A 25,748-nucleotide genomic window follows, 5' to 3' on the forward strand; every position below is an offset into this window, starting at 1 on the left:
CAATCCCCCCCTCACCCTCACCCTGTGTTGTAGAATAATCAGATGGGACCCCCTCGGGGTGACTCCAAGCAGCTGGGTGGAGCCCCCCAGCAGCAGTCATCTCACCCTTCTGACCAGAACCACAAGCAGGCCTCCAAAGCACCTCCACCAGGCCAACAGCAGCCAGTAGAAGCCCAGCCTCAGGGGGCCAAGCCTGGGAGCTTCCCCCAGGACGGGGCTGCCTCTGGGGGCATGGACTCTAAGAGCGGAAGCCCCCAGGACGGCACCCCCCACGACCCTAACAGCAACCCTGGAGGGCCGCCCGGCCACCAGACCCCCTCTGGACCATCCCAACAGGGCTTCCCCTCTCTGGACCTTCCCAATGGTGCCGACGCCAAACTCACAGCCCAGCAGCAGCAGCAGCTGGCACATGAGCTGATGTCCAGCATGGGGGACAACTCTGAGGGCCTGTCCCAGGAGCAGCTGGAGCACCGCGAACGCTCTCTGCAAACGCTACGGGACATCCAGCGCATGCTCTTCCCTGATGACAAGGAGTTATCACTCAAAGACATGGTAGCCATGGGGCAGGGAAACCCGGGCGGGCCCCCCGGGCCCAACCCCGGCATGATGGAGGGGGGGCCCAAGAAGCCAGGGGAGCAGGGCCCCCTCCAGGCCATGATGGCCCAGTCCCAGAGCCTGGGGAAGCCTGGAGGCCCTGGGGGGCCCCGGCCCGATGGCCCTCCATTTGGGCCCGGAGGCCTCAGAGACATGCCATTCTCCCCGGACGAGCTGGGGCCCCTGCCTCCTGGGCCGCCTATGAACACTCACGGAGGGCCCGGCGGTGAGCACGGGGATCACACAGGGATGAACCCAGAGCAGATGGCATGGCTGAAGCTGCAGCAGGAGTTCTACGAGGAGAAGAAAAGGAAGCAGGAGCAGATGCAGCACCGGGGGCCCATGGGCGACATGATGATGCACCAACAAGGCCCCCGGGGCCCCATGATGCGCGGGCCCCCGCCTCCCTACCAGATCAATTCGCCTGGGGAGATGTGGGGCCCCGAGCACTTCCCAGAGCAGATGAGCATGGGCCCCCGGGGCCCCATGCACCCCCACATACAGAGGATGCCCGGCGGCTTCCCTCCTGGCATGATGAACCCGGGTATGGAGGGCGGCCCCAACCCCAGGGGGCCCCGGCCTGGAATGAATTGGCCCGACGACGTGGGACCCAACATGGGCGATGGCAGGGGCTTCCCGCCCGGACAGGGGCAGTTTGTAGGGCCAGGGGGTCGGGTGGAGAGGTTCCCCAACCCACAGGCGGTGCAGGAGGCCATGTTCCAGCAGGGCATGGGGGGTGACAAGCAGGGCATGGGGCTGCCCCCGGGCATGATCATGGAGATGAACAGGATGATGGGGGGCAACGGCCCCCGGGGGCCAATGGAAGGCCCTGGCAATGGCCCTAACGGAGGAGGCATGATGTTTCCCAGAATGCCTGGCGACGTTGGCCCCATGAGTCCATCCTCCAGGATGGAGTTTGTCAAGGGCCTGGGCAGGGACATGGGCCCTGAGTTCAGCATGGGCCCCGGGAACATGAACATGGGGCCCAACCCCCAGATGATGCAGGCTAAGATGAGGGGGGAGCCTCCCATGAACTTGAGCCCCGAGGAGATGATGAAGATGAGAGGAGGCTCCATGCCAGAGAACATGGGCCCGCAGAAGATGATGCAGGGAGCTCCCTTCCCTGACCAGGGGCACCACCCAGGGGACTTCAACATGGGCCCCAACCGCCACTTCCCAGGCATGGGGCCTCACGGGCCAGGGCCTGGGAACCCTAGGTGCCCCAGAGGTGAAACCCCCTTCGGCCCTGACCAGCGAGGACCCAACCACGGCGGCAACGGTCGCCTCAGCCATATGCCCCCCAACTCGGGCCCGCCTCCCAACCAGAGGAACATGGGGGTCCGCAAGGGTCCCCAGGACATCCAGGGCGGCCAGGCTAACTCACCCAACATCAACCCCCTCAAGTCCCCTACGCTGAGGCAGGTCCAGTCCCCCATGCTGGGCTCGCCCTCTGGGAACCTCAAGTCCCCCCAGACGCCCTCCCAGCTGGCCGGCATGCTCCAGGGTCCCTCGGCGGCGGCAGTGGCTGCAGCCGCGGCGGCCGCCTCCATCAAGTCTCCACCCATGATGGGTTCGGCTGGAGCCTCTCCCGTCCACATGAAGTCGCCCTCGCTCCCGGCACCCTCCCCAGGGTGGACATCGTCCCCCAAGCCCCCCATGCAGAGTCCAGGCATCCCCCAGAACAACAAGCAGCCGCCGCTCAGCATGACCTCACCCAACATGATGGGCAACGTGGAGCAAGGTGAGTCCCAGAAGTTTCTCCTCTGTTAGCCTTCCATCAATTCAGTTCAGTAGATTGTGCTTTATGGACTGAATCTTGACTTGAGATCTGTGCGCTTAACTAAGACTCAGGCAATGTGTGAAAGCTTGAGTTTAATTAGGATTCAGCCCTATGTGTTCTCTGCATAAGAAGATACAGTGGATATTTATGTAACGAATCTCTCCCCTTCTCTCTCTCCCCTTCGCTTTCTCTCTCTCCCCTTCTCGTCATCCTCTCCCCCTCCCCTTCAGGTGGGAATGGTCCCCCCACAGCACCCCCTTCCAGTAGTGCTTCCAGTCTTCCGTCTGGCAGCCCCTACGCCCTGCCCCCTGAGCCCACGATATCTCAGAACCCACTGTCCATCATGATGTCACGCATGTCCAAGTTCGCCATGCCCACTTCCACGCCCCTCTACCACGACGCCATCAAAACGGTGGCGAGCTCGGACGACGACTCGCCACCGGCCCGCTCGCCGAACCTGCCGCCCATGAACATGTCTGGTAAGAGCTCCAACACGCTGTTATATTTTGCACACACACACACACACACACACACACACACACACACACACACACACACACACACACACACACACACAGCTGTACCAGAGAGGTGGCTGTTTAGACCAGGCCATTTTCCGTTAACGCATCACAAATCATAAATACTTATACGTATCTGTATCCAAATTTGCACCTTTTCAATTGCCTTTTACACACACCTCTGGAGCCTAGAACTTTCACTATACTGAGGTGTAAGCGTATGCCAACCACTTTATGTTTTTGCTCTTTGTTTTATGGTTTGAATGTAGTGATCTCACCCTGCCTGCCTCTCTGCTGCCTCCTATAGGTATGGGAATGAACCACCACCCGGGCCACAACCGCATGATGGCTCCCACATCACAAGGCCCCATGCCCGCTCTCAGCCCCATGGGCATGAACACCATGGGCTCCCAGCCCCTCTCCCACGGCATGCCTAACCAGATGCCCTCGCCCAACCCAATGGGGGGACCCCACCAGGGGCCCATGGGGCCGGGTATGATGGGGCCCCACGGCATGATGATGCCCGGCGGGCAGGACCCAGGGATGGGCAACCCTCAGATGATACCTCAGGGCCGTATGGGCTTCCCCCACCGAGGCCAGGGATTCCCCCCCGGTCACTCTCCTCCTCAGCAGGTCCCTTTCCCCCACAACGGCCCTGGGCCCCAGGGTGGTTTCCCCCACGGCATGGGCTTCCAGGTGGAGGGGGGCCCCATGGGCCGAATGGCCAGCATGGGCCCCGGCGGGGATCCGGGCGGCATGTGTAAACCCAACACCCCCGGAGGAGGCCAGGACTTCAACATGTTCAATAATGATAACGACCTCCACGAGGTCATGCGAACGGGAGCCACCGGAATGCCGGAGTTTGACCTCTCCCGGATTATCCCATCGGAAAAGCCCAGCCAGACTTTGTCCTACTTCCCCCGCGGTGGCGACGGCCCGGGGGGGAAACCTCCTCACTCCTCCGGCCCCCAGGGCTTCCCTCCCCAGATGCAGGGGATGATGGTGGAGGGGAACCCCAGGATGGGGATGCCCATGCAGGGGATGGGGGGTCCGCCGGGCCCTGGCCACATGGGGGGGCCCCAAGACATGCCAATGGGGAACCCTGGCCACAATCCCATGCGGCAGCTACACCCGGGCCACCCCGGCTTCATGCCCCAGGGCATGATGGGACCCCAGCACCGGATGCTGTCACCGGGACAGCAACCGGGCATGATGGGAGGACCTGGGCATGGGATGATGCAAGTTAAAGAGAGGGGGGGGCTCATGTACAATCACCCGGGCCCCGTGGGCTCGCCCAACATGATGATGTCACTCCACGGCATGGGTGGCCCCCAGCAGACTATGATGATGCCGCCTCAGATGAGGCCTCGCGGCATGGCAGGGGACATGGGCATGGGCTTCAACCCTGGTCCCGGAAACCCCGGGAACCTCATGTTCTGAGCTGCTACAGCCAAGTAGAAACTAAAGACCTGACTCGGAACCCGCAGGAGTCTAGAACCTGGAGTCTAGAACCTGCGCCAACAAAGGAATACACATGAGACTTGTGCTCTCTTAGGCGGTTGTTGTGTGGACTGGGGACGCATACATTCACTCTGGCACATACACGCACACACATCCCGAGACACTTTTGTGCTGGTTTAGCAGTCTGTCGGGTGTGGTGGTGCAACTGCAGCGTGTTCCACGGAGGGGAAGGCAGATGTACACCATTTCAGAGGGGACTGACCTTTCTCTGTTTGGGAAAACGTAGAATGTACGGGACGAGTCTAAGCTCCAGTGTTCTACGGGCGGATAGGAAATGGGCCTCTTCATAAAAAGTCAAGGGATGACCCGGGACCAGAGGTCCGTAGTTGTACTGTTATAAGAACAGCTAAACGACGAAATGTAAAGAACAATAAAGGATTAAAAACACAAGGAACTGAATAAAAAGATGAAAAGGTCACCGTTTTTTTTGTTGTTGTCTCGAGTTGCACCATTTTTGGCTGTATGTTTACATCTCATCTCATCACTACCCTCCAGAGATTCAATGCTCTTTGTATTTGTGTACTGTATTTGTGTTGTTAAAGGGATTTTAATAGTGACTTCTAGTTTGTTTTCACATCTTCTTTTGTAAAGGAGGGTGGGGGTGTGGAGAGGGGGGTAGGGTAGCCAAATGTCGCTGCAACTCCCACTCCGAAATGCTGTTTACCATGTAGGGGGGTCAAAGTATTTTAACTGCATTTTCCTTTGTTACTCTGTATAATATGCCAAACGATGACCTCATACAGATAATAGTATTATTAAAAAAGCACAAACATGATTTAACTGTAAAGAATGTTATTTTTTTTTTCTTTTCTCCTGTTTTTGTCAAAACACTCGGTAGGAGGGGTGATTCTGGGGCATACGCAGTGAGGTGCTGGTGAGGCCTGGTTTAGAATTGGATATGGGGTTGTGGGTTAGGGGGGGTGATGTCTGTCACACCTCAAACCCCTCTTAGCCCTAACAGACAAACGGACACAGCAGCAAGCAAAGCCTCTGCTCTCACCTTTCCAGGATAGGAGTACAGAGAGGAGCGTAAAGAAGACGAAGCAGCCTTAACCATGTCTGGATTACTTGGAGGGGTGGTGACCATGGAATTTTACTGATTTTTTATTATTTTTTTAAACAAAAATGACAACAAAAAAAAGCGAAACAGAAAATGAGCTAATAGGTCGTATCTGTGTCCCTGCCTCTCCTGTGTTAACACATTGTCATGTGACTCCATTGAATTTGGTACAGGGCTGTGGTGTTGGAAGACAAATAAAATATATTGTTTGGTATACAGGTGGCCTGTGATGTGTTGTATACTATTTTCCCCTAGCGCACCAGAATTCCCATGACACTAGTCAATCGCACCTTTTGGAGGAGTAATTAGGTATGATGAATGTTATTTTCCATCAAAACAATATGGGAGAATCCTTTGTGTCGGTTGTAATGGATCTCACACAGGATAGAGCAATGTGGCCACCTAGTGGAGGAACACTGGTCAGCGGTGCTTACATCCCATTCTTAAGAGTTCCAGGGCCCATGCCAACAACTATCCTTTTGTGGTACTCTACTCCAGTGGTTCTCTAACTTTTTGGGTTACTGTACCACCAAGTTAATTTTGTTCCCTGAAGTACCCCCTCGTTTGCATTTCACCAGTAAGCCTATGGTCTTTTGAGTCTCTTCAAGTATTCCCTGTGGAGAGGTAAAGTATTCCCCAGGGGTACCTGGTTGAACTACTGCTCTACTTAATAGAGCCTAGTGCATTAAACCTTTTTTGTTATTGAAGTTCGGAACTGGCAGCAATATCCGACAGACTGGTGTTGGCAAATTGTTTTACTCCTGTGTAATGTTGAAGTAATTCTTGAAGTGTATCAGGCAAAAATTATAACCACAATCGGGGCTCGTATTAGCATCTCAGAGTAGGAGTACTAAGCTAGGATCAGGTCCCCCCTCTTATTCATTATAACTTAAAAGGCTAAACTGATCCTAGATCGGCACTGCTACTCAGATGCTTTGTGAATTCAAGCACAAGTAGTGACTATTTCCAATGAATGCCCATACGTACTCATTGTAAGTTAATTCCCTGGGGTTTGTTATCTTTGGCTCCCATCCAGGCCGTGCCCTGGGATACGTTGGGAATAATTCCCTAGCCCTATTATCAAAATGTTAACGCTGGGAATCATTTCTAAAGGTTTCGTCTGGCTCCGAATGTCAACCAACACACTATAATTACCCAGCATTCCAGAGAGCAGCCTGGTCAAGAGGGCTTCGTCCTCGGCTAATTTTAGTGATGGTAAATTTGTCCTGCAGCTGTGATTTTAAATATGGCTATAAAGACGGGTTATAGAAGATTAGGACAAATGGAAACTGAAACTCAACAAATTATTTACCCTGTTGCTCGATAAGAAGCCAGTAAAAAAAACACACAATCAAACCCAATATCTTTGATGAAGTGTGTTCATAGGTTAGAAAATATCAGTCAAATACAGTGCATGATACATATGGAATGTATATATTGAGTTTGTGCTTCTTTTACATTTAGTCATAATTAGTACGAAGAGGATCAGTGGTCTTTACCGTACCCACGGTCAATATACAATATAGTGCAGATAGAACAGTGAACGTTGTCATCAGTGCGCAAAATGGAATCGCTCTACTTAAAATATTAGATAAGACATAGCTTGCAAATTCCTATCATGTGTCACGGGTAAATGTGTTTTTAATGACAGACAATATCTACTTTTACATATAAACATGAAAACATTTGGAACACTAAAGATACATATTTTCATTGCTTTTTGCTAAAGTGCCAAGTTTACAAAAATGTGATTGCAATGACACCACACCAATACAATCATTCACGTTAAACAAAGATGCATTGAAACTGAGCTAGACAACGTTTTTTTGTTAATTCGCATTTAGATTTAGTTAAACATTTCAAAACGTAAAACACTACACACACAGATTCGGTAAACCAGTGCAAAACGTTTTCAGTTTTCGACCACATACTTTGCCAGGTAAAAAAGACAAGTCCTATTTTTTTATATTTATCAGCCCTTCTGTTTGATAATTCTGAAAGGGAATGACTTTCCAAAAATTAAGAGAATTCCTCTCCGGCTTACTTTTCACAGTCTCCTAACTCACGAGCTGACAGTGATAAACTAAAGCGGTCTTTCCTTGACAATAGACACTAGTTTGGCAAGATCACGTTCAAGGTCTCCGCCCGGTTTTCCGATAACGATGTATCTATCTATCATGCGTCTGCCAAAACACCATGCAGAGAGAACGGTCGCAAAGCACATCGTTGGAGCATTTTGTAGATCCTGATAGGCTCGAAAGAAAGGGAGCGCTGCTCTCGGATCAGCTTTCTCCGTTCAAATATACTTAACATTATAATTATTTCATAATACTGAAAACGGATCAGCTCCTAGAGAGATATTCCCACCTACTGCTGCAAATATTGAGGCAGCTAGCTTATTATGAATAATGCTTACCCAAATGAAAATGCACAAAATCATCGATTTGACACATCATTGCGAACACACATCAGGGAATATGTTGAGACAAATACTGACAGTAGCCTACAAGTAGCAAAATCAGGGGTGCAACTTTCACTGGCGATGGGGGGACATGTCCCCCCTACATTCTCGAATAATTTTTTTTGACCCCCCCATGTCATTGGAATATGATACAAAATGATGCAACGGTGTGCTTTAGGACCATGCGGACGCCTCCGAGCAGTTGGGTAGGCTGTTTGGAGTGTTTATCTGACAGGATAAAATATATATATATATTTATTATGTCCCCTAGTTTCTAAAACAAAAGTTGCGCCCTGGAGCAAAATTTAACTCAATTGTTTGAACATTTTATAACATATTATTGAAATAGGCCAACAGCCTACGCTTTATATTTTAATGCAGTCATCTCGGATTTCATTTGAAGAATATTTGTATACGTCGCTTGTTTGTATCAATTGCAAACACATTGGCATCTTTGTATTTGTAGTCAACTTTGTTCTGAAGTTTTCGATGTCACAGAGACACTATCACACTATGCGATTCAATGTTTAGCAGAGATCTCTGTGTATAAGGGCGAAAAAGCATCTGACGCACTTAGCTGTTCTAGAAGTTGTTCGATTACAAGCGTTTTCAATTGCAAAGTTAGTAACAATGGTTTTGGGAAGTGGTTTTGGGAGGTGATTACAACATTAGGATTCACATGGTGTGTCTGCGTGTTTGTATTGTATGCCAATGAACGTGTCTGTGCGCCTCTGTAAATGTAGTGTGTGTGTGTGTATGTGTGCGTGCGTGAGAGAGAGCAAGCCTACACGCATAGAGCATTTGTCTAAGCGTGTGTTTGTGGGTCACTGACAGGCAGCCGTCCTTCACATATCTCTCTCTCTGAGCGACAGACTGGCTGTCATCTGTCCCACTTAGCTGTCCCCAGCAGCCAGTCAGTGTCACAGAGCTGATAGTGTGGCAGTGACCCACTCATTCTCAGGTTTGGCACAAGGCCCCCCTGTCTCTCAGGGAGAGACTCAGAGACAGCAGTCAATGTCTCTGTCACAAATGGCACCTTATTCTCCTATATAGTGCACTACTTTTGACCAAAGCTATATGTGCCCTGGTTAAAAGTAAAGGGGGATACCTAGTCAGTTGTACAACTGAATGCATTCAACTGAAATGTGTCTTCCACCTTTAACCCAACCCCTCTGAATCAGAGAGGTGCGAGGGGCTGCCATAATCAACATCCACGTCTTCAGGGAACAGTGCCTTGCTCAGGGGCAGAATGACAGATTTTTACCTTGTCAGCTCAGGGATTCCATTTTTCGCTTACTTGCCCAACACTCTTACCACTAGGCTACCTGCCGCTATATAGGCAATAGGGTGCCATTTAGGACGCATCCAGACAGATGTCTCAGACAGTCACATTAGGGGATTAGTCCTGAGGGCTAAATATGAAGGCACTAACCCCTCTACAGCTTTGTTGTGCCCATGGATCCATGTCTCAAAACCATGACTGGGACCCATACTAATGATATGTAAGTGCCAATGTGTATGCCAATTGTTCCTCAAGCATCCATATTTCAGGACTTCTGATTAGCTCGAGTATTCCGTTTCATGACTTGTGATACTTTGTGACTTCGTTGACTTGTGCCATGCAGTGCTCAAATTAGTCCCCCACAACAGATGAGCCATAGTCATCCCAGTCTTGTGTGTGTGTGTTTGTGTGTGTTTGAAACGATCCAGGAACAGTGTGTGTGTTGGGAATTGGCGCTATACAGCCAAGTCATCGGGTCGCACACGGCTACTGGAGCCGCTGGTCTTGCTCAGACGCCTCTTGTCTTTCAGGAAGCCATTTTGGAAGCCGTTTTGGAGCAGCGAAGGGGGCGGGGCGCAGGCGTTGGGCGTGTCCGCGTGCCCCTTATAGGTCATGTGCAGGAAGTCTTCCGTCCCCAGGTCATTGTGGACAACACGGTGGCGCTCAGTGGCCATGTTGACTGAGTTCTGCTGGTGGGCCAGCCGGTTGTTGAAGGGGGGGCAGCTAGGATGGGGGTGGGATTGGGAGTGCATGGGGTGTGTGTGAGGGGAAGAGCTCACACACTGGCTGAAGTCTGGGGGCGGGGTGCATGGCATGGACGGACGGGGTTGGCTGTCAGGTTCAGCGGCGATGACCGTAGCACTTGAGGGTGTGCGTCCTTGTAGCAGCTGATGCTGCTGTTGCTGTTGCTGTTGTCGTTTCCTCCTCAGAAACCTCTGACACTGCTTAAAGGCCAGGTGGTAGAGCTCCACGGCGCTGAGAAACAGCGACACGCCCGACACGGCCAGCATGAACACGATGAACACGTTCTTCTCCGTGGGCCGCGAGACGTAACAGTTAACCGGGTGGGGACAGGGCCGACTGTGGCACACGTACAGGGCGTTGAGGAAGACCCCGTAGAGGATGTACTGCACCACGATGAAGACCACCTCCATTAGCGTCCGGATCAGGATGCTCAACACGTAAGTCTGCAGCAGCGCCCCGCGCAGACGCACCCTCCCTATGCCGCTGCCCTCCTTCCCGCACTCTCCCCCCTTGTCTTCCTCGTGCGCCAGATAATGCTTCTCCTCTCCTCCTTCCCCTCCTTCCTCCCCGTCACCTCCCCCCTGGTCCTCCTGCTCCTTGCGCCGGCGTTTCTCCTCCATGCGCACCGTGTGCATGGCGTGGCCCATGTAGATGAGCGACGGTGTGGACACGAAGACAATCTGCAGCACCCAGTAGCGGATGTGGGCGATGGGGAAGGCCGTGTCGTAACAAACGTTCTCGCAACCGGGCTGCTCCGTGTCGCAGGTGAAGTCCTCCTGCTCGTCGCCCCATGACGACTCAGCGGCCGTGCCCAAGACGAGAATACGGAAGATGAAGAGGATGGTCAGCCACACCTTGCCCACAGACGTCGAGTGTTCCTGCACCTCTTCCAAGAAGTTTCCCAGTAGACTCCAGTCGGCCATCACCCGTCACACACCACACCTCTGGAACGGCCTGGGAGAGAGCAGAGCAGTCAGGGAACAGTCAGTCACCATCTATAACTACCATCTAGTCTGGTCCCAGATCTGTTTGCGTTGTCTTTCCAACTCCGATGGTCACTGGTATGCCATTGACGATAGGAGTTGGAAAGACATTACAAACAGATCTGGGACAACGCTAAATACGATCTACTGCACTTATAGATCAATGAATTACATTTCTGCATTGAATGAAAGTGCTGTTGTTGTTCTGTGGGATATTTTATTTGTGTTTCTTTTTTCAGGACTTTTGATTATTCTGTTTCATGGCTTGTCACACTTTGTAACTTAATTCACTTGTGCCATGCAATGTTGACTTGTGTTTTTATTTTACTGGTTTCCAAGTATCTCTTCATTACACCAAAGTATTCTGTGCTATGCTGAGTTGCTCAGTACCTTACTGTAATGTACTGAGCAATGCTGTGCTGTATTGTATTGAGTGATGCTGTGCTTTACAATTCTATCCTGTTTTGTATCAGGCGATGTGTTTGGGGCTGTGGAGTGGGTATATTAATAGACTTTTCTCCCTGTGTGACCAAAGTGGGCTCAGTAGACTGGGCTGGTTCGGGCCAAGTATGTTCCCACAGCCCTGCCTGCCTGGCCCAGCAATCTGGGAAATCGGATGTCAGTTTTAAGGAAGTCTAAAGTCAACAAAAACACAGAAATAAACATGTCACAGGGCTTATCTTTGCATTACTTAGCCTGGGAAAGTGAGACATACTGATTTACATTTCCTTTGGCCAGAGATAGGTGGTGCATATTTCTTGAAACATTGAAAACAAACAAAATCAATAAGGAAGTGGTGACTGGTAAGATGTCATTTTTTTTATAAAGAGCTGACAACTAATAAATCAATGCACTTTGTTTCTGTTGATGGAAATTCAACTGTTTCAGAACTGTGTCAAGAAATTTCCAAAGGACCCATTCCCTCAAAAGCATTTTCCAAAAAAAGACGTCATATGACAATATACAGTAAATAACGATATTATTTGTAGTATAGGAAAGTCTTCTTTTTCTTCTTGGTTGATATCTTGGTCTAATTTATGAACACCTGAGCTTTACCATTTCATCACCCCATGAACTCTACTGTCAGCTCTTCTCTCTGCGCATATACTGTATATCTGCACTAGAACTAGCAACGTTACCTGTCACGATACGAAAGCCTTGGCCCTTGCGGAGCAAAGGAAACAGCTACTTCTATGTTGAACACTACTAGCACACACAGCTCACTAGCTGGCGATTCCACATCGGCTCCATGAGCACAGACACTACTGTACTGTGGTGTGCACTCCAGACTCCCCCCACTCACACTCAAACAAAGGATAAACTAACCTGTGTCTATTGAACAACGTTTCATAATACTCAGTTTCATACAGTAGGCACACAGTGAAAACCTTTATTAAACTAAATAGCATATGTAAAAAGACAGCTATCCAAACTTGATGTTTGACAAACTATCCAGTAGGATAATTACCGTTGTACAGACTAAGTGGTTCAAGTTAAGGTTGCGTTCACTGCTAAGACGTTGTGTTCAGTCTTACCAGCAGAGACAATAAACCCTCCTTGGACTAAAATCCATCTGGCACTGAAGGTTGTATTTTCTTCAGACTGTATAGATCCTCAGTCTTTCTATCTAGACGAGACTGTGTATTACTGTAAGACTGTGTATTACTGTAAGGTTGTAGCATTTCCCCTCTCTTTCTCCCTCACTTCTCCTTGAAGGGCAGGACCAATGGAAAGTATGGAGCTGCTCTTTAAGCTCAAGTGAGGGTGTTGATTAGACTGTGTGTGTGTGTGTGTTTGCATGTGTGTGTATGGGGGGCAGGTAGCCTAGTGGTTAGAGCGTTGGGCCAGTAACCGAAAGGTTGCTAGATCGAATCCCCGAGCAGACAAGGTAAAAATCTGTCGTTCTTCCCCTGAACAAGGCAGTTAACCCACTGTTCCTAGGCCGTCATTGAAAATGAGATTTTGTTCTTAACTGACTTGCCTAGTTAAATAAAGGGTAAAAAAAATAAGTGTGTGTGAGTAAGAGGGAAAGTGGACCAATAGGGGTTCCCTTCTTTATCTACAGCAGACCAGTAGTTTGTGTGGGAGGACGTTTTAAGTTCTAGTGGCCACATGACAGTGACCTCAGGCAAGCTATGGGAACTATGGCTGAGTGGAAAGTAGTTTTTTTTAAGACATATTATAAATAATACTGGCCCATATTGATGTCTAGAAACAGTTATTCAAACATGGCAAAATAACCTGGAATTTATTTCTAGGGGGAAGAATAGGTTTTACTGTTGCTGCACATCTATTTAGTAAATCAGTTTGAGAACAGTCATTGAGACTGACTCACTTCCCATAGAAACTCACCTCCCTTTACGTTTCAGTCTGAGGGGTCTTGGTCGCCATCCTGTCTCCCCGTAGGCAGTCGAGGAAGCAATGTCAAACAATATGATTTCCTACTGCCAAGGCACTTAAAAGGAAATCGCCCATAATCAAGAAAACAAGTTTCAAAAAAGCTCATCTCTGCGCTATGAGAAAAAACACCAACCCTTCAATCGTTTTTTCTTACACCAAGCAGTCCTGCTGTGTTTACTTTTTTGTTTTTTTAAAAACAATTATCCCAGACCAGCTTATTATGGTTTTCGTCAGTGCTTGTTGGCACTTTGCAGGCTCCGTCTTACTTAGATCAGCACAAGGACAATGTACCTGACTGGGGTCTTGGCAGCTGGGGGTACTTTAGGGAGGAAGAAGGTGCTCCCTCTGACCTTCCGCCCTGCTCCTTCTGATGTTTACCTCGGAAAGGAGAACAATGATGCTCGCTTTACGGTGCTTGGTGCTTGTCTGGAGTCCATAGAAATAGGAAAACTAGAATGGACAAGGCCCCTCAGACCACGGCAATTTCACGCTCATGGCTACACAGAACATTGACTTAAATGGGAATGTCCCTTATGGTAATTATATTTCTGTGCTGGTGACACTGAGGGCAGCTGATGAATGGAGAGGGAAGGGGAAAATACCTTGAAAACACTCTGGGACACCTGATAGGAGAGGACAGCGTGGTTCTTTCTGTTCTGTGATATAAGGAAAGCACAGCACACAATCCTTTATTCTGCTTTTTGTCTTATGTCTGTGTTAACCAAATAATGGTGTCATGGCATACATACAGTATGGTCCCTCTAGGTCAGTCACAGCAACATAGATGATTTTGACTCAAGCTTTCCTAGCAGACTTGACTCATAGCCTCCTGAATAATTTGAAATAGGGGAGACAGTCCACTGGGGCCTTTACCTTCCCACCCTGCTCATAAATAAGTTATTATTAACATGATCAATCCTCATACAGACCAGTTAGTCACAAATTAAAAATATTCCCATCAGGGATAGTTCACATTTTAAAGTAGAAAATAAGATAAAACTTCAAAAAGGTGAACCATCTCTCCAGCAGGGTTTACTAAAGTCTGGTACCTGAATGATAGCTTTCCGTAGAGGTACTGTAATGGTAGAGTAAACCAGCCATGACTTCATCATGTTATGTCTTGGTGGACACACACACCATTTACTCCCAGTTATTGCCACCTGGGAGCTATAGACTAAAGGGTTTGGACATTTGGACATTTGGATCATCTGTAGCCTATCCTTATAGTCTATCCGCAATTCCACACTTTACTTTTAGAAGTCTGACCAATGAAGGTATTGGACTCCTCCTGAATCGTTCAGTCCCTTTTACTTACTTACTTTTAAGAGACTACTTAAGACTATTTTTTCAATTTCACAGAGCATAGTCCAGATCTTTAAACAATTAGTCGAATTCGCTTTGACTGAGTAATTGCCACTAATCATTCAAAGCTTCGTTATTTATCAAGTGACTTATTTAAGTGTCTAAAGTCAACTGCTTCTACAAAAGGTTAATGAGAAAGGTATATATAGTGTGTGTAAAGGCGTCAGCACCATCTAACTGGATGTCTCAGAGTTAGTCTGACATCATGTCCTATCCTTTAAGCTCCAACACCATTCTTTCATGTCACTCAAAGCCCATTGAATACTTTTGGCCACATTTTGCCCCAAAGTCACAGGACAATGCAATATTAAGAGATTACATCAGGATAAGGGTCGACCCATTGTTAATAGCAATAGTCCAAGCTCTGAGAATGTATGACTTCCCTAATTTGACTTTCTCCTGCTCTCTATATTGTTTGGCTTGCTGCTCTTTTCCTTCCTATGTCATGTTTGTTTTATTTTCGGCGTGATCACCAGCAGCACAAACAAAAAAAGTCTGAAAGACAAGGAGGGTTTTGTCTTTGGAGACAATGCCAGAGTAGTTGACTAAACACTGCTTTTATATGTGTTGGCTGCAATCCCTTGGTCTAAAAGAGTCAACTTTAGATCTCAAATTCATCTGATAGGTCAGATAATATTTCAGTACTAACATAACAATGCTTACTCCTTCAACATCACAGCAGATGCTACAGATCTACATCCACGCATGCATGCACGCACCAGTGGTGTGAAGTACTTAAGTAAAAATACTTGAAAGTACTACTTAAGTAGGTTTTTTTGGTATCTGTACTTTACTATTTATATTTTTGACTACTTTTATTTTTACTTCACTACATTCCTAAAAAAAAAAATGTATTTTTGTTTCTCCATACATTTTCCGTGACACTCAAAAGCACTCGTTACATTTTGAATGCTTAGCAGGACAGGACAAGGGTCCAATTCACACACTTATCAATAGAGTATTCCTGGTCATCCCTACTTCCTCTGATCTAGTGGACTCACTAAACACAAATGCTTCATTTGTAAATGTGTAAAACCGAATACTTTTACTCAAGTAATATTTTACTGGGTGACTTTCACTTTTACTTGAGTAATTTTCTATTAAGGTATCTTTACTTTTACTCAAGTATGAAAATTGGATACTTTTTCTACCACTGGGACAGACAGACAGACAGACAGACAGACAGACAGACAGACAGACAGACAGACAGACAGACAGACAGACAGACAGACAGACAGACAGACAGACAGACAGACAGACAGACAGAGTTACTCTACCTGAGATGCCGCTGCTTAGACCAGGCTGGTGCCTTTTCTGTTAAAAATGAGAATGCAGAAAGGTTTTCTCAGTGCTCAGGTGACAGGGAAGAAAAGTGAAGGACTCTCAATATTAGGGGTATAAGGAATATTGTAGTAGAACAGTCGTACTCTCCGTTTCTGTATTAAGGCAAAAAGCTGTCCCTGAGAGGGTGAAATCCAGAGGTCTTGGTCTCTCTTTCTAGGCTGTGTGTCTCTGTTTAGACAGAAAACTGCTCGCCTTGTCTTGTCTTGACACAGAAGGTTGTGTCTCTCAAGGTAAAGCAGCAAACTTAGTCTCTTTCAGTGTCCTGGCTAAAGATGACTGGGTTTGTCCCCCAATGTCGAGTCTCTCTTCTAGAGTCCAGACAGAAAGCTGTTTATCTCTCTCCACTGGGGCAGAAAATTGAGTCTCTCACCAGTTGGCTTGATGTGTTGAGGGATCAAATCCACTATCTGTCAATGATCAGCGGAATAAAACAAACTCTTTCAACTTTAAGAAAACGTAAAGGTTTTCGTCAACTATAATTACTATTTCCCTATCTTTCCCTTTTTTCATTCCTTGGAAGAGATCAGGGTAGAGGGACTGGTGATGCAGACTTCGAGGACGGATGGAGTAGATGAGGGCACAGACCTAAGGCTGATGAGCAGGAGCAGCTGTCTGTAATGTAGGAGACTACCGGACGGACCACGGACAGAAATGCAGCCTTAAGCATGGGGGCAGTGGAAGAAATACCAGGCATCACTTGTGGCCTGTCCTCCTACCCTACCCAGTACCCTGCAGCCCTCCCACAGCCTCCTCCCTTCCTCCTCCTCCTCCTCTGCCTTCCTCTCTCTCTCAGCCCACAATTCCCTCGGTTTGCCTGCCTGGTTCTCTATTCTAGAGAGAGGAATATCTCAGGTCAGGAGGGGAAGTCAGATTGTATTAGAGCACAATGGCAATTCTACATTGGCCACTAACTCCCATTTTGTCTCTGCTCCCTCTAAACCATACATGTAGACCCACACACACGCATACAGGAATGCACGACTCACAACACACACACACACACACACACACACACACACACCACACACACACACACACACACACACACACACACACACACACACACACCACACACACACACACACACACACACACACACACACACACACACACACACACACACACAGAGAGAAAGAGAGGGGCACATGCAATCTATTTTCAAGTAACCAAATTCCAACTTGATTTTCCATGACTTCCTGGTTTTCACAGACTGCTTTTAAAGGCATGTTTGCTATACCATTACAGCCTTATGGCTATAAGCAAGTACACTATTAGAAAAAAGGTTTCCAAAGGGTTATTCGGTGGTCCCCATAAGATAACCCTTTATTGGTTCCAGGTAGAACCCTTTTGGGTTCCATGTAAAACCCTTTCCACAGAGGAACCAAAAAGGGTTATCTTATGGGGACCACCTAAAAGGGTTCTTCAAAGGGTTCTCCTATGGGGACAGCCGAAGAACCCTTTTAGGTTCTAGATAGCATCTTTTTTTCTAAGAGTGTACAGTGGTAACTTTAGAAATGGCCTGTAAGCTGTTGAATGTTAACATTGAAAACACATTATCATATAAGCCTTGTAATACTGTACTTATACCAGTTAAACCATTGACGCCGTGGGTTCCCCTCCCCTAAAAGGGTTATTTGCCTGTCCCATAGGAGAATCCTTTGGAGATCCCTTTTGGGTTCCAGGTAGAACCCTGTTCAAAGAGGGTTTTACCTGGAACCGAAAGGGTTCTACCTGGAACCAAAAAGGGTTCTCCTATAGGGACAGTCGAAGAACCTTTTTGGAACACATTTTTAAATAATCAGACTGTAGGCTGCATTCTGGCGTTGACATGGACAGCTGCACTATTCCAACCGTTCAAATTCAACTGATTGCCTACAGCTCTGGCATGATTCGACAACAATTATTCCTTCTACAAAAACAAATGTGCCTTTCACAAAGGACTACAGAGAATGTTCAGGCAAGCACATGGTTGGACTCAAAATTGTCATTTCAGTCATTATAGACCAATCAGCATGGCCAGAGGAGCTCAATCGTAACCAACACAGAGAGAGTGTTTGTCTCCTGTTGGTGCTAGGACTTTTATTTACCCCTTCTTCTCCAACCACAAATCAGAAAGAACAGCTTTGTGATGTTCAGACTTGTGACAAATCATCTGTCCGAGAGGGCACACATTTAGCCAGTTTTCTTGGTATCATGAGTATTCCTGCTCGGTGATTGTCTAGTCTGGCGCTAGGTCCCGGCACCAGTGTCTAAATAAATCTGGGGGAAGTTACGTTGCTTTAGACTTCCAATAACAAAATTGTTGTTTTCGTGCTTAAATGTTGACAATTATGTTAAAGGGAAAGTACATTCCAAAATCAAAGTGGGTCAGATGTTTTCAGACATTTCAAAAGTGGTCTTATGTTGAGACAAGTATCTGTCTGTAATGAACACGATGGGAAACAGAGAGCTGGTTTCAAGCGCAGGGTGCAGCAGGTGTTTATTAGAAAAGGACCACAGGAGGAGGCAGGTAGCTGGGTCCAGGGACAGGCAGAAGGTCATACACAGGGACTCCAAAAAGGTAACAGTACAGGCAGGGAAAAGGCTAACAACGTAATCCAGGAGATCAGGCAAGAGTTTGACGACAGGAAATCTGTTAGGCAAAAGCACAGGCAGGTAATAGGCAAAAAGGCATCGTTAGTGAGGATGGCCAAAAACTATGATACACAGGAGGACTAATATAGAACTAAACAGCGCTCCGACTAGACCGTACAACAAAACAAACAATACCTCACAATGATGTGGTGCAAAGAACTGAACTACCGTAATTTCCGGACTATTAAGCGCACCTGAATATAAGCCGCATCCACTGAATTAAAAAATATATATTATTTTGAACATAAATAAGCCGCACATGTCTATAAGCCGCAGGTGCCTACCGGTACATTGAAACAAATGAACTTTACACAGGCTTTAACGAAACACGGCTTGTAACAAAAATAAATAGGCTTTAACGAAGCACGGCTTGTAACAAAAATAAATAGGCTTTAACGAAACACGGCTTGTAACAAAAAATTTAAAATTTGCAGTAAGCTTTAGTTGTCTTTTTGTCAATTCCTCCCGCTGCTGTTTCCAACGTCTTATCATCAACTCATTAAGACCAAGCTCCCGTGCAGCAGCTCTATTTCCTTTTCCAACAGCCAGATCAATCGCCTTCAACTTGAAAGCTGTATCATATGCATTTCTCCGTGTCTTTGCCATGATGAGGGTGACAAAATGACTACCGTAATCAGAATGATGGGAAGTTTCAGAGCGCTCAATTTCATCTAAACAGTAAACAAAAGTTGTTTGACCTTAACCCGTTCGGCAATTTCATTGGTCTAATGAAAGCTTCATGCCGCCAAAAAACAGCACGTCACAGAATTTGTTTTTTGGAGAAAAAAAAATTGAAAGTGGGAAAAATCCATATATTAGCCGCGTCATTGTTTAAGCCGCGGGGTTCAAAGCGTGGGAAAAAAGTTGCGGCTTATAGTCCGGAATTTACGGTAAATAGTGTGTGGTAATGACATACAGGTGTGTGAACAGGTGATTAGAATTTAGGTGATTGGGATCTGGAGAGTGAGCTGCGTTCAGGGGATCTAGGTGTTTGAGAGTGTGAGTTGGAAGCAGACGTTACACTGTCCCAGGCCATCTGTGGAATGGAAAAGCTAAGCGCCATATAATTTCCAGATTCTAGTATGTGCCTATCATTTTCCATTTATTTGGAATTTGAGGCATATACATGTAGCTGTATCTACACATTCGATGGCATAGGACATGGATTCATCTCTACATTAGAACACATTTAAAGTCTGAAAACATCTAAGTTAGATTTTTGGAGGGAACTGCCCCTTTAATCTGAATGAATAGGCCTGTATCAGGAAGCTGTTCACAGTTTCTCAATCTTCACTCTTTACGGTTTTTCAATCTGGCCACTCAACCCGCTTTGGGTTGGACCAATCACAGCTCTGTTAAGGAGCAGGAGACAATGGAATGACCCAGTTGAAGCAAATGGGAAACATTTAGGTTCCTCCTTCTGATGAAGTCGGTTGGCGGACAAAACTTTATGTAATACGCATTAGGTGATAATCATTAGGTTTAGGTGATTATCCTTTATCTCTCTCTCTTCCACTGTTTCTCTCTCTTCCACTGTTTCTCTCTCTTCCACTGTTTCTCTCTCTTCCACTGTCTCTCTCTCTTCCACTGTCTCTCTCTCTTCCACTGTCTCTCTCTGTTCCACTGTTTCTCTCTCTTCCACTGTCTCTCTCTCTTCCACTGTCTCTCTCTCTTCCACTGTCTCTCTCTCTCTCTTCCACTGTCTCTCTCTCTCTTCCACTGTCTCTCTCTCTTCCACTGTTTCTCTCTCTTCCACTGTTTCTCTCTCTTCCACTGTCTCTCTCTCTCTCTCCCACTGTCTCTCTCTCTCTCTTCCACTGTCTCTCTCTCTCTTCCACTGTTTCTCTCTCTCTTCCACTGTCTCTCTCTCTCTCTCTCCCACTGTCTCTCTCTCTCTCCCACTGTCTCTCTCTCTCTTCCACTGTCTCTCTCTCTCTTCCACTGTCTCTCTCTCTTCCACTGTCTCTCTCTCTTCCACTGTTTCTCTCTCTTCCACTGTCTCTCTCTCTCTTCCACTGTTTCTCTCTCTCTTCCACTGTCTCTCTCTCTCTCTCTCCCACTGTCTCTCTCTCTCTCCCACTGTCTCTCTCTCTCTTCCACTGTCTCTCTCTCTCTTCCACTGTCTCTCTCTCTTCCACTGTCTCTCTCTCTTCCACTGTTTCTCTCTCTTCCACTGTTTCTCTCTCTTCCACTGTCTCTCTCTCTCTTCCACTGTCTCTCTCTCTCTTCCACTGTCTCTCTCTCTTCCACTGTTTCTCTCTCTTCCACTGTCTCTCTCTCTTCCACTGTCTCTCTCTCTTCCACTGTCTCTCTCTCTCTCTTCCACTGTTTCTCCCTCTTCCACGCTCTCTCTCTCTTCCACTGTCTCTCTCTCTTCCAATGTTTCTCTCTCTTCCACTGTCTCTCTCTCTTCCAATGTTTCTCTCTCTTCCACTGTCTCTCTCTCTTCCACTGTTTCTCTCTCTTCCACTGTTTCTCTCTTCCACTATTTCTCTCTCTCCCTCTCTCTTCCACTGTCTCTCTCTCTCTCCTCCACTGTTTCTCTCTCTTCCACTTTCTCTCTCTTCCACTTTCTCTCTCTCTCTCTCTCTCTCTCTCTCTCTCTCTCTCTCTTCCACTGTCTCTCTCTCTCTCCTCCACTGTTTCTCTCTCTTCCACTCTCTCTCTCTCTTCCACTGTTTCTCACTGTTTCTCTCTCTCTCTCTTCCTCTGTTTCTCTCTCTTCCACTGTTTCTCCCTCTTCCACTGTTTCTCTCTCTTCCGCTGTTTCTCCCTCTTCCACTGTTTCTCCCTCTTCCACTGTCTCTCTATCTTCCACTGTCTCTCTCTTCCACTGTCTCTCTCTTCCACTGTTTCTCTCTCTTCCACTGTTTCTCTCTCTTCCACTGTCTCTCTCTCTTCCACTGTCTCTCTCTCTCTCCACTGTCTCTCTCTCGCTTCCACTGTCTTCTCTCTCTTCCACTGTCTCTCTCTCTTCCACTGTCTCTCTCTCTTCCACTGTCTCTCTCTCTTCCACTGTCTCTCTCTCTTCCACTGTCTCTCTCTCTCTCTTCCACTGTCTCTCTCTCTCTTCCACTGTCTCTCTCTCTTCCACTGTTTCTCTCTCTTCCACTGTTTCTCTCTCTTCCACTGTCTCTCTCTCTCTCTCTCCCACTGTCTCTCTCTCTCTCTTCCACTCTCTCTCTCTCTTCCACTGTTTCTCTCTCTCTTCCACTGTCTCTCTCTCTCTCTCTCCCACTGTCTCTCTCTCTCTCCCACTGTCTCTCTCTCTCTTCCACTGTCTCTCTCTCTCTTCCACTGTCTCTCTCTCTTCCACTGTTTCTCTCTCTTCCACTGTCTCTCTCTCTCTTCCACTGTTTCTCTCTCTCTTCCACTGTCTCTCTCTCTCTCTCTCCACTGTCTCTCTCTCTCTCCCACTGTCTCTCTCTCTCTCCACTGTCTCTCTCTCTCTTCCACTGTCTCTCTCTCTTCCACTGTCTCTCTCTCTTCCACTGTCTCTCTCTCTTCCACGTTTCTCTCTCTTCCACTGTCTCTCTCTCTCTTCCACTGTCTCTCTCTCTCTTCCACTGTCTCTCTCTCTTCCACTGTTTCTCTCTCTTCCACTGTCTCTCTCTCTTCCACTGTCTCTCTCTCTTCCACTGTCTCTCTCTCTCTCTTCCACTGTCTCTCCCTCTTCCACTGCTCTCTCTCTCTTCCACTGTCTCTCTCTCTTCCACTGTTTCTCTCTCTTCCACTGTCTCTCTCTCTTCCACTGTTTCTCTCTCTTCCACTGTCTCTCTCTCTTCCACTGTTCTCTCTCTCTCCACTATTTCTCTCTCTCCCTCTCTCTTCCACTGTCTCTCTCTCTCTCCTCCACTGTTTCTCTCTCTTCCACTTTCTCTCTCTTCCACTTTCTCTCTCTCTCTCTCTCTCTCTCTCTCTCTCTCTCTCTCTCTTCCACTGTCTCTCTCTCTCTCCTCCACTGTTTCTCTCTCTTCCACTCTCTCTCTCTCTTCCACTGTTTCTCACTGTTTCTCTCTCTCTCTCTTCCTCTGTTTCTCTCTCTTCCACTGTTTCTCCCTCTTCCACTGTTTCTCCCTCTTCCACTGTCTCTCTATCTTCCACTGTCTCTCCTCTTCCACTGTCTCTCTCTTCCACTGTTTCTCCCTCTTCCACTCTCTCTCTCTCTCTCTCTTCCACTGTTTCTCACTGTTTCTCTCTCTCTCTCTTCCTCTGTTTCTCTCTCTTCCACTGTTTCTCCCTCTTCCACTGTCTCTCTCTCTTCCACTGTCTCTCTCTTCCACTGTCTCTCTCTTCCACTGTCTCTCTCTTCCACTGTCTCTCTCTCTTCCACTGTCTCTCTCTCTTCCACTGTTTCTCCCTCTTCCACTCTCTCTCTCTCTCTCTCTCTTCCACTGTTTCTCACTGTTTCTCTCTCTCTCTTCCTCTATTTCTCTCTCTTCCACTGTTTCTCCCTCTTCCACTGTTTCTCCCTCTTCCACTCTCTCTCTCTCTCCTCTCTCTCTCTCTCTCTCTCTTCCACTGTTTTTCACTGTTTCTCTCTCTCTCTTCCTCTGTTTCTCTGTCTTCCACTGTCTCTCTCTCTTCCACTGTCTCTCTCTCTTCCACTGTCTCTCTCTCTTCCACTGTCTCTCTCTCTCTCTTTCACCATTTCTCTCTCTTCCACTGTCTCTCTGTCTTCCACTGTCTCTCTCTCTTCCACTGTCTCTCTCTCTTCCACTGTCTCTCTCTCTTCCACTGTCTCTCTCTCTTCCACTGTTTCTCTCTCTCTCTTTCACCGTTTCTCTCTCTCTCTTTCACCGTTTCGCTCTCTTCCACTGTTTCTATCTCTTGCTCTCTTCCACTGTTTCTCACTCTCTCTCTCTCCCACCATTTCCCTCCCTCCCTCTATGGTGATGGGGTTTGTAACTTTAAGTGGAAAGTGTGACCAGGCCTCTAGCGCTTGTCATCAGCACCTCTCTGACTTCTGACACCTCTCATATTGCCTGTCTATATTGCTGGTCATGAGAACGCAGATAAAATGCCTTCCCTTTATTTAGCCCTCTCTCACTCCACCCAGCATAGGTGAGAGCAATGCCAGGGCAATCGCCTGCCTTAAATGAGCCTGTCAGGGAGAGCCTTGCTTATGTCTTGATAAAAGGGGAAAGGGGAGAGAGGGGACACCCTAATATGGTGAGGATGGGTACACTGACTAGATTCAGCAACCTAATGTAATACTTAAGTACATATTTCATCTAGGGGTGGGTCCAGACCTGGGTTCAAATAGTATTTGTTTTCCACCCCAATACATTAGCTGCACTTGATTGAGCTTGCCTGGTGCAATAGAACCAATAAAGTGTGCTAAAAGTGCAAACCCCGCACACCTGGCACCTCCAAGCTCAATCAAACAATCAAAGTACCTGAAATGAGACAGATCTGGATGGGATGATTTATATGATGAAAACAAGTTAATATGCAGGTTTACACAATAGATGAAGCCAAAATACTTAAAAAAAAATAATAATTATTTCACCTTTATTTAACCAGGTAAGCTAGTTGAGAACAAGTTCTCATTTACAACTGCGGCCTGGCCAAGATAAAGCAAAGCAAAGCAGTGCAACAAAAACAACACAGAGTTACACATGGAATAAACAAGCGTACAGTCAATAACACAATAGAAAAAAAGAAAGTCTATATTCAGTGTGTGCAAATGGCATGAGGAGGTAAGGCAATAAATAGGCCATAGTAGCAAAGTAATTACAATTTAGCAGATTAACACTGGAGTGATAGTTAAGCAGATGATGATGTGCAGATGTGTAAGTAGTGATACTGGTGTTCAAAAGAGCAGCAAAGTAAATAAAAACAAAAAATATGGGGATGAGGTAGGTAGATTGGTTGGGCTATTTACAGATGGACAATGTACAGCTGCAGCGATCGGTTAGCTGCTCAGATAGCTGATGTTTAAAGTTAATGAGGGAAATGTAAGTCTCCAGCTTCAGCGATTTTTGCAATTCATTCCAGTCACTGGCAGCAGAGAACTGGAAGGAAAGGCGGCCAAAGGAGGTGTTGGCTTTGGGGATGACCAGTGAGATATACCTGCTGGAGCGCGTGCTACGAGTGGGTGTTGTTATCGTGACCAGTGAGCTGAGATAAGGCGGAGCTTTACCTAGCATAGACTTATAGATGACCTGGAGCCAGTGGGTCTGGCGACGAATATATAGCGAGGGCCAGCCGACTAGAGCATACAGGTCGCAGTGGTGGGTGGTATAAGGCGCTTTGGTAACAAAACGGATGGCACTGTGATATACTACATCCAATTTGCTGAGTAGAGTATTGGAAGCTATTTTGTAGATGACATCGCCGAAGTCGAGGATCGGTACGATAGTCAGTTTAATGAGGGTAAGTTTGGCAGCATGAGTGAAGGAGGCTTTGTTGCGGAATAGGAAGCCGATTCTAGATTTGATTTTGGATTGGAGATGTTTGATATGAGTCTGGAAGGAGAGTTTACAGTCTAGCCAGACACCTAGGTATTTGTAGTTGTGCACGTATTCTAGGTCAGAACCGTCCAGAGTAGTGATGCTAGTCAGGCGGGCGGGTGCAGGTAGCGAACGGTTGAAAAGCATGCATTTGGTTTTGCTAGCGTTTAAGAGCAGTTGGAGGCCACAGATGGAGTGTTGTATGGCATTGAAGCTTGTTTGGAGGTTAGTTAATACAGTGTATAGAAAATGACAGGAGTTGTCCAACTGTCGCTAATCTTCATCATTGTCAAATTCCAACCCAATCTCTTAAAGGGATAGTTCAACCAAATTCCAAAATGACATTCGTTTACTGTGGCAAGAATCCAATGCCAGTCTTTATCCGATATAAGCATGTTTCATGTCCAAATCATACCAAAGTGTCTAAAATTGATTGTGTAGCTCAATTAAGAGCTGGATTCAATCCGTATCGCGGAAGACCTCTATTAACTTTTTAAGGTAATTTTCTGATTGAGCCGACATATGCAGTGTTTTCTGTGAATGCAGTCTCTGCGAACGCGGGAACATTGCCTTAAAGTTTAAATTGAGCAATAACGCGGATCTTCTGCAA

General features: G+C 47.2%; 2 protein-coding genes across 7 annotated transcripts in view; one reads left to right on the forward strand and one right to left on the reverse strand.

Annotated features, from left to right (window-relative positions):
• The window catches only part of LOC106574308 (B-cell CLL/lymphoma 9 protein), a 100,792-nt gene extending 95,105 nt beyond the window's left edge, over window positions 1-5,687 (forward strand). For all 6 annotated transcript variants that reach the window (XM_014150123.3, XM_045697572.2, XM_045697573.2 and 3 more), the window contains 3 exons: window positions 34-2,335; window positions 2,605-2,853; window positions 3,200-5,687. In XM_014150123.3, the coding sequence (XP_014005598.2) occupies window positions 34-2,335; window positions 2,605-2,853; window positions 3,200-4,332 (3,684 nt within the window). In that variant the 3' untranslated portion in view covers window positions 4,333-5,687. The remainder of the gene's footprint in view (window positions 1-33; window positions 2,336-2,604; window positions 2,854-3,199) is intronic.
• A 1,409-nt stretch (window positions 5,688-7,096) lies between these two features.
• On the reverse strand, window positions 7,097-16,809 carry LOC106574307 (gap junction alpha-5 protein). Its single transcript, XM_082962825.1, has 3 exons — window positions 16,133-16,809; window positions 15,983-16,019; window positions 7,097-10,914 (listed from the first exon to the last, which is right to left on the reverse strand). The coding sequence occupies exon 3, from the start codon at window positions 10,881-10,883 to the stop codon at window positions 9,672-9,674; it is 1,212 nt and encodes a 403-aa protein (XP_082818951.1). The 5' UTR covers window positions 10,884-10,914; window positions 15,983-16,019; window positions 16,133-16,809; the 3' UTR covers window positions 7,097-9,671.
• Window positions 16,810-25,748: the final 8,939 nt, after the last annotated feature.

Source organism: Salmo salar, chromosome 16, assembly GCF_965601325.2.
Source record: "Salmo salar chromosome 16, fSalSal1, whole genome shotgun sequence".
Lineage (NCBI taxonomy): Eukaryota > Metazoa > Chordata > Actinopteri > Salmoniformes > Salmonidae > Salmo > Salmo salar.

What these genes read in the sequence shown, in the direction of transcription:
- LOC106574307 (XM_082962825.1), bottom strand. Translation starts at nt 10,883, where the DNA reads ATGGCCGACTGGAGTCTACTGGGAAACTTCTTGGAAGAGGTGCAGGAA.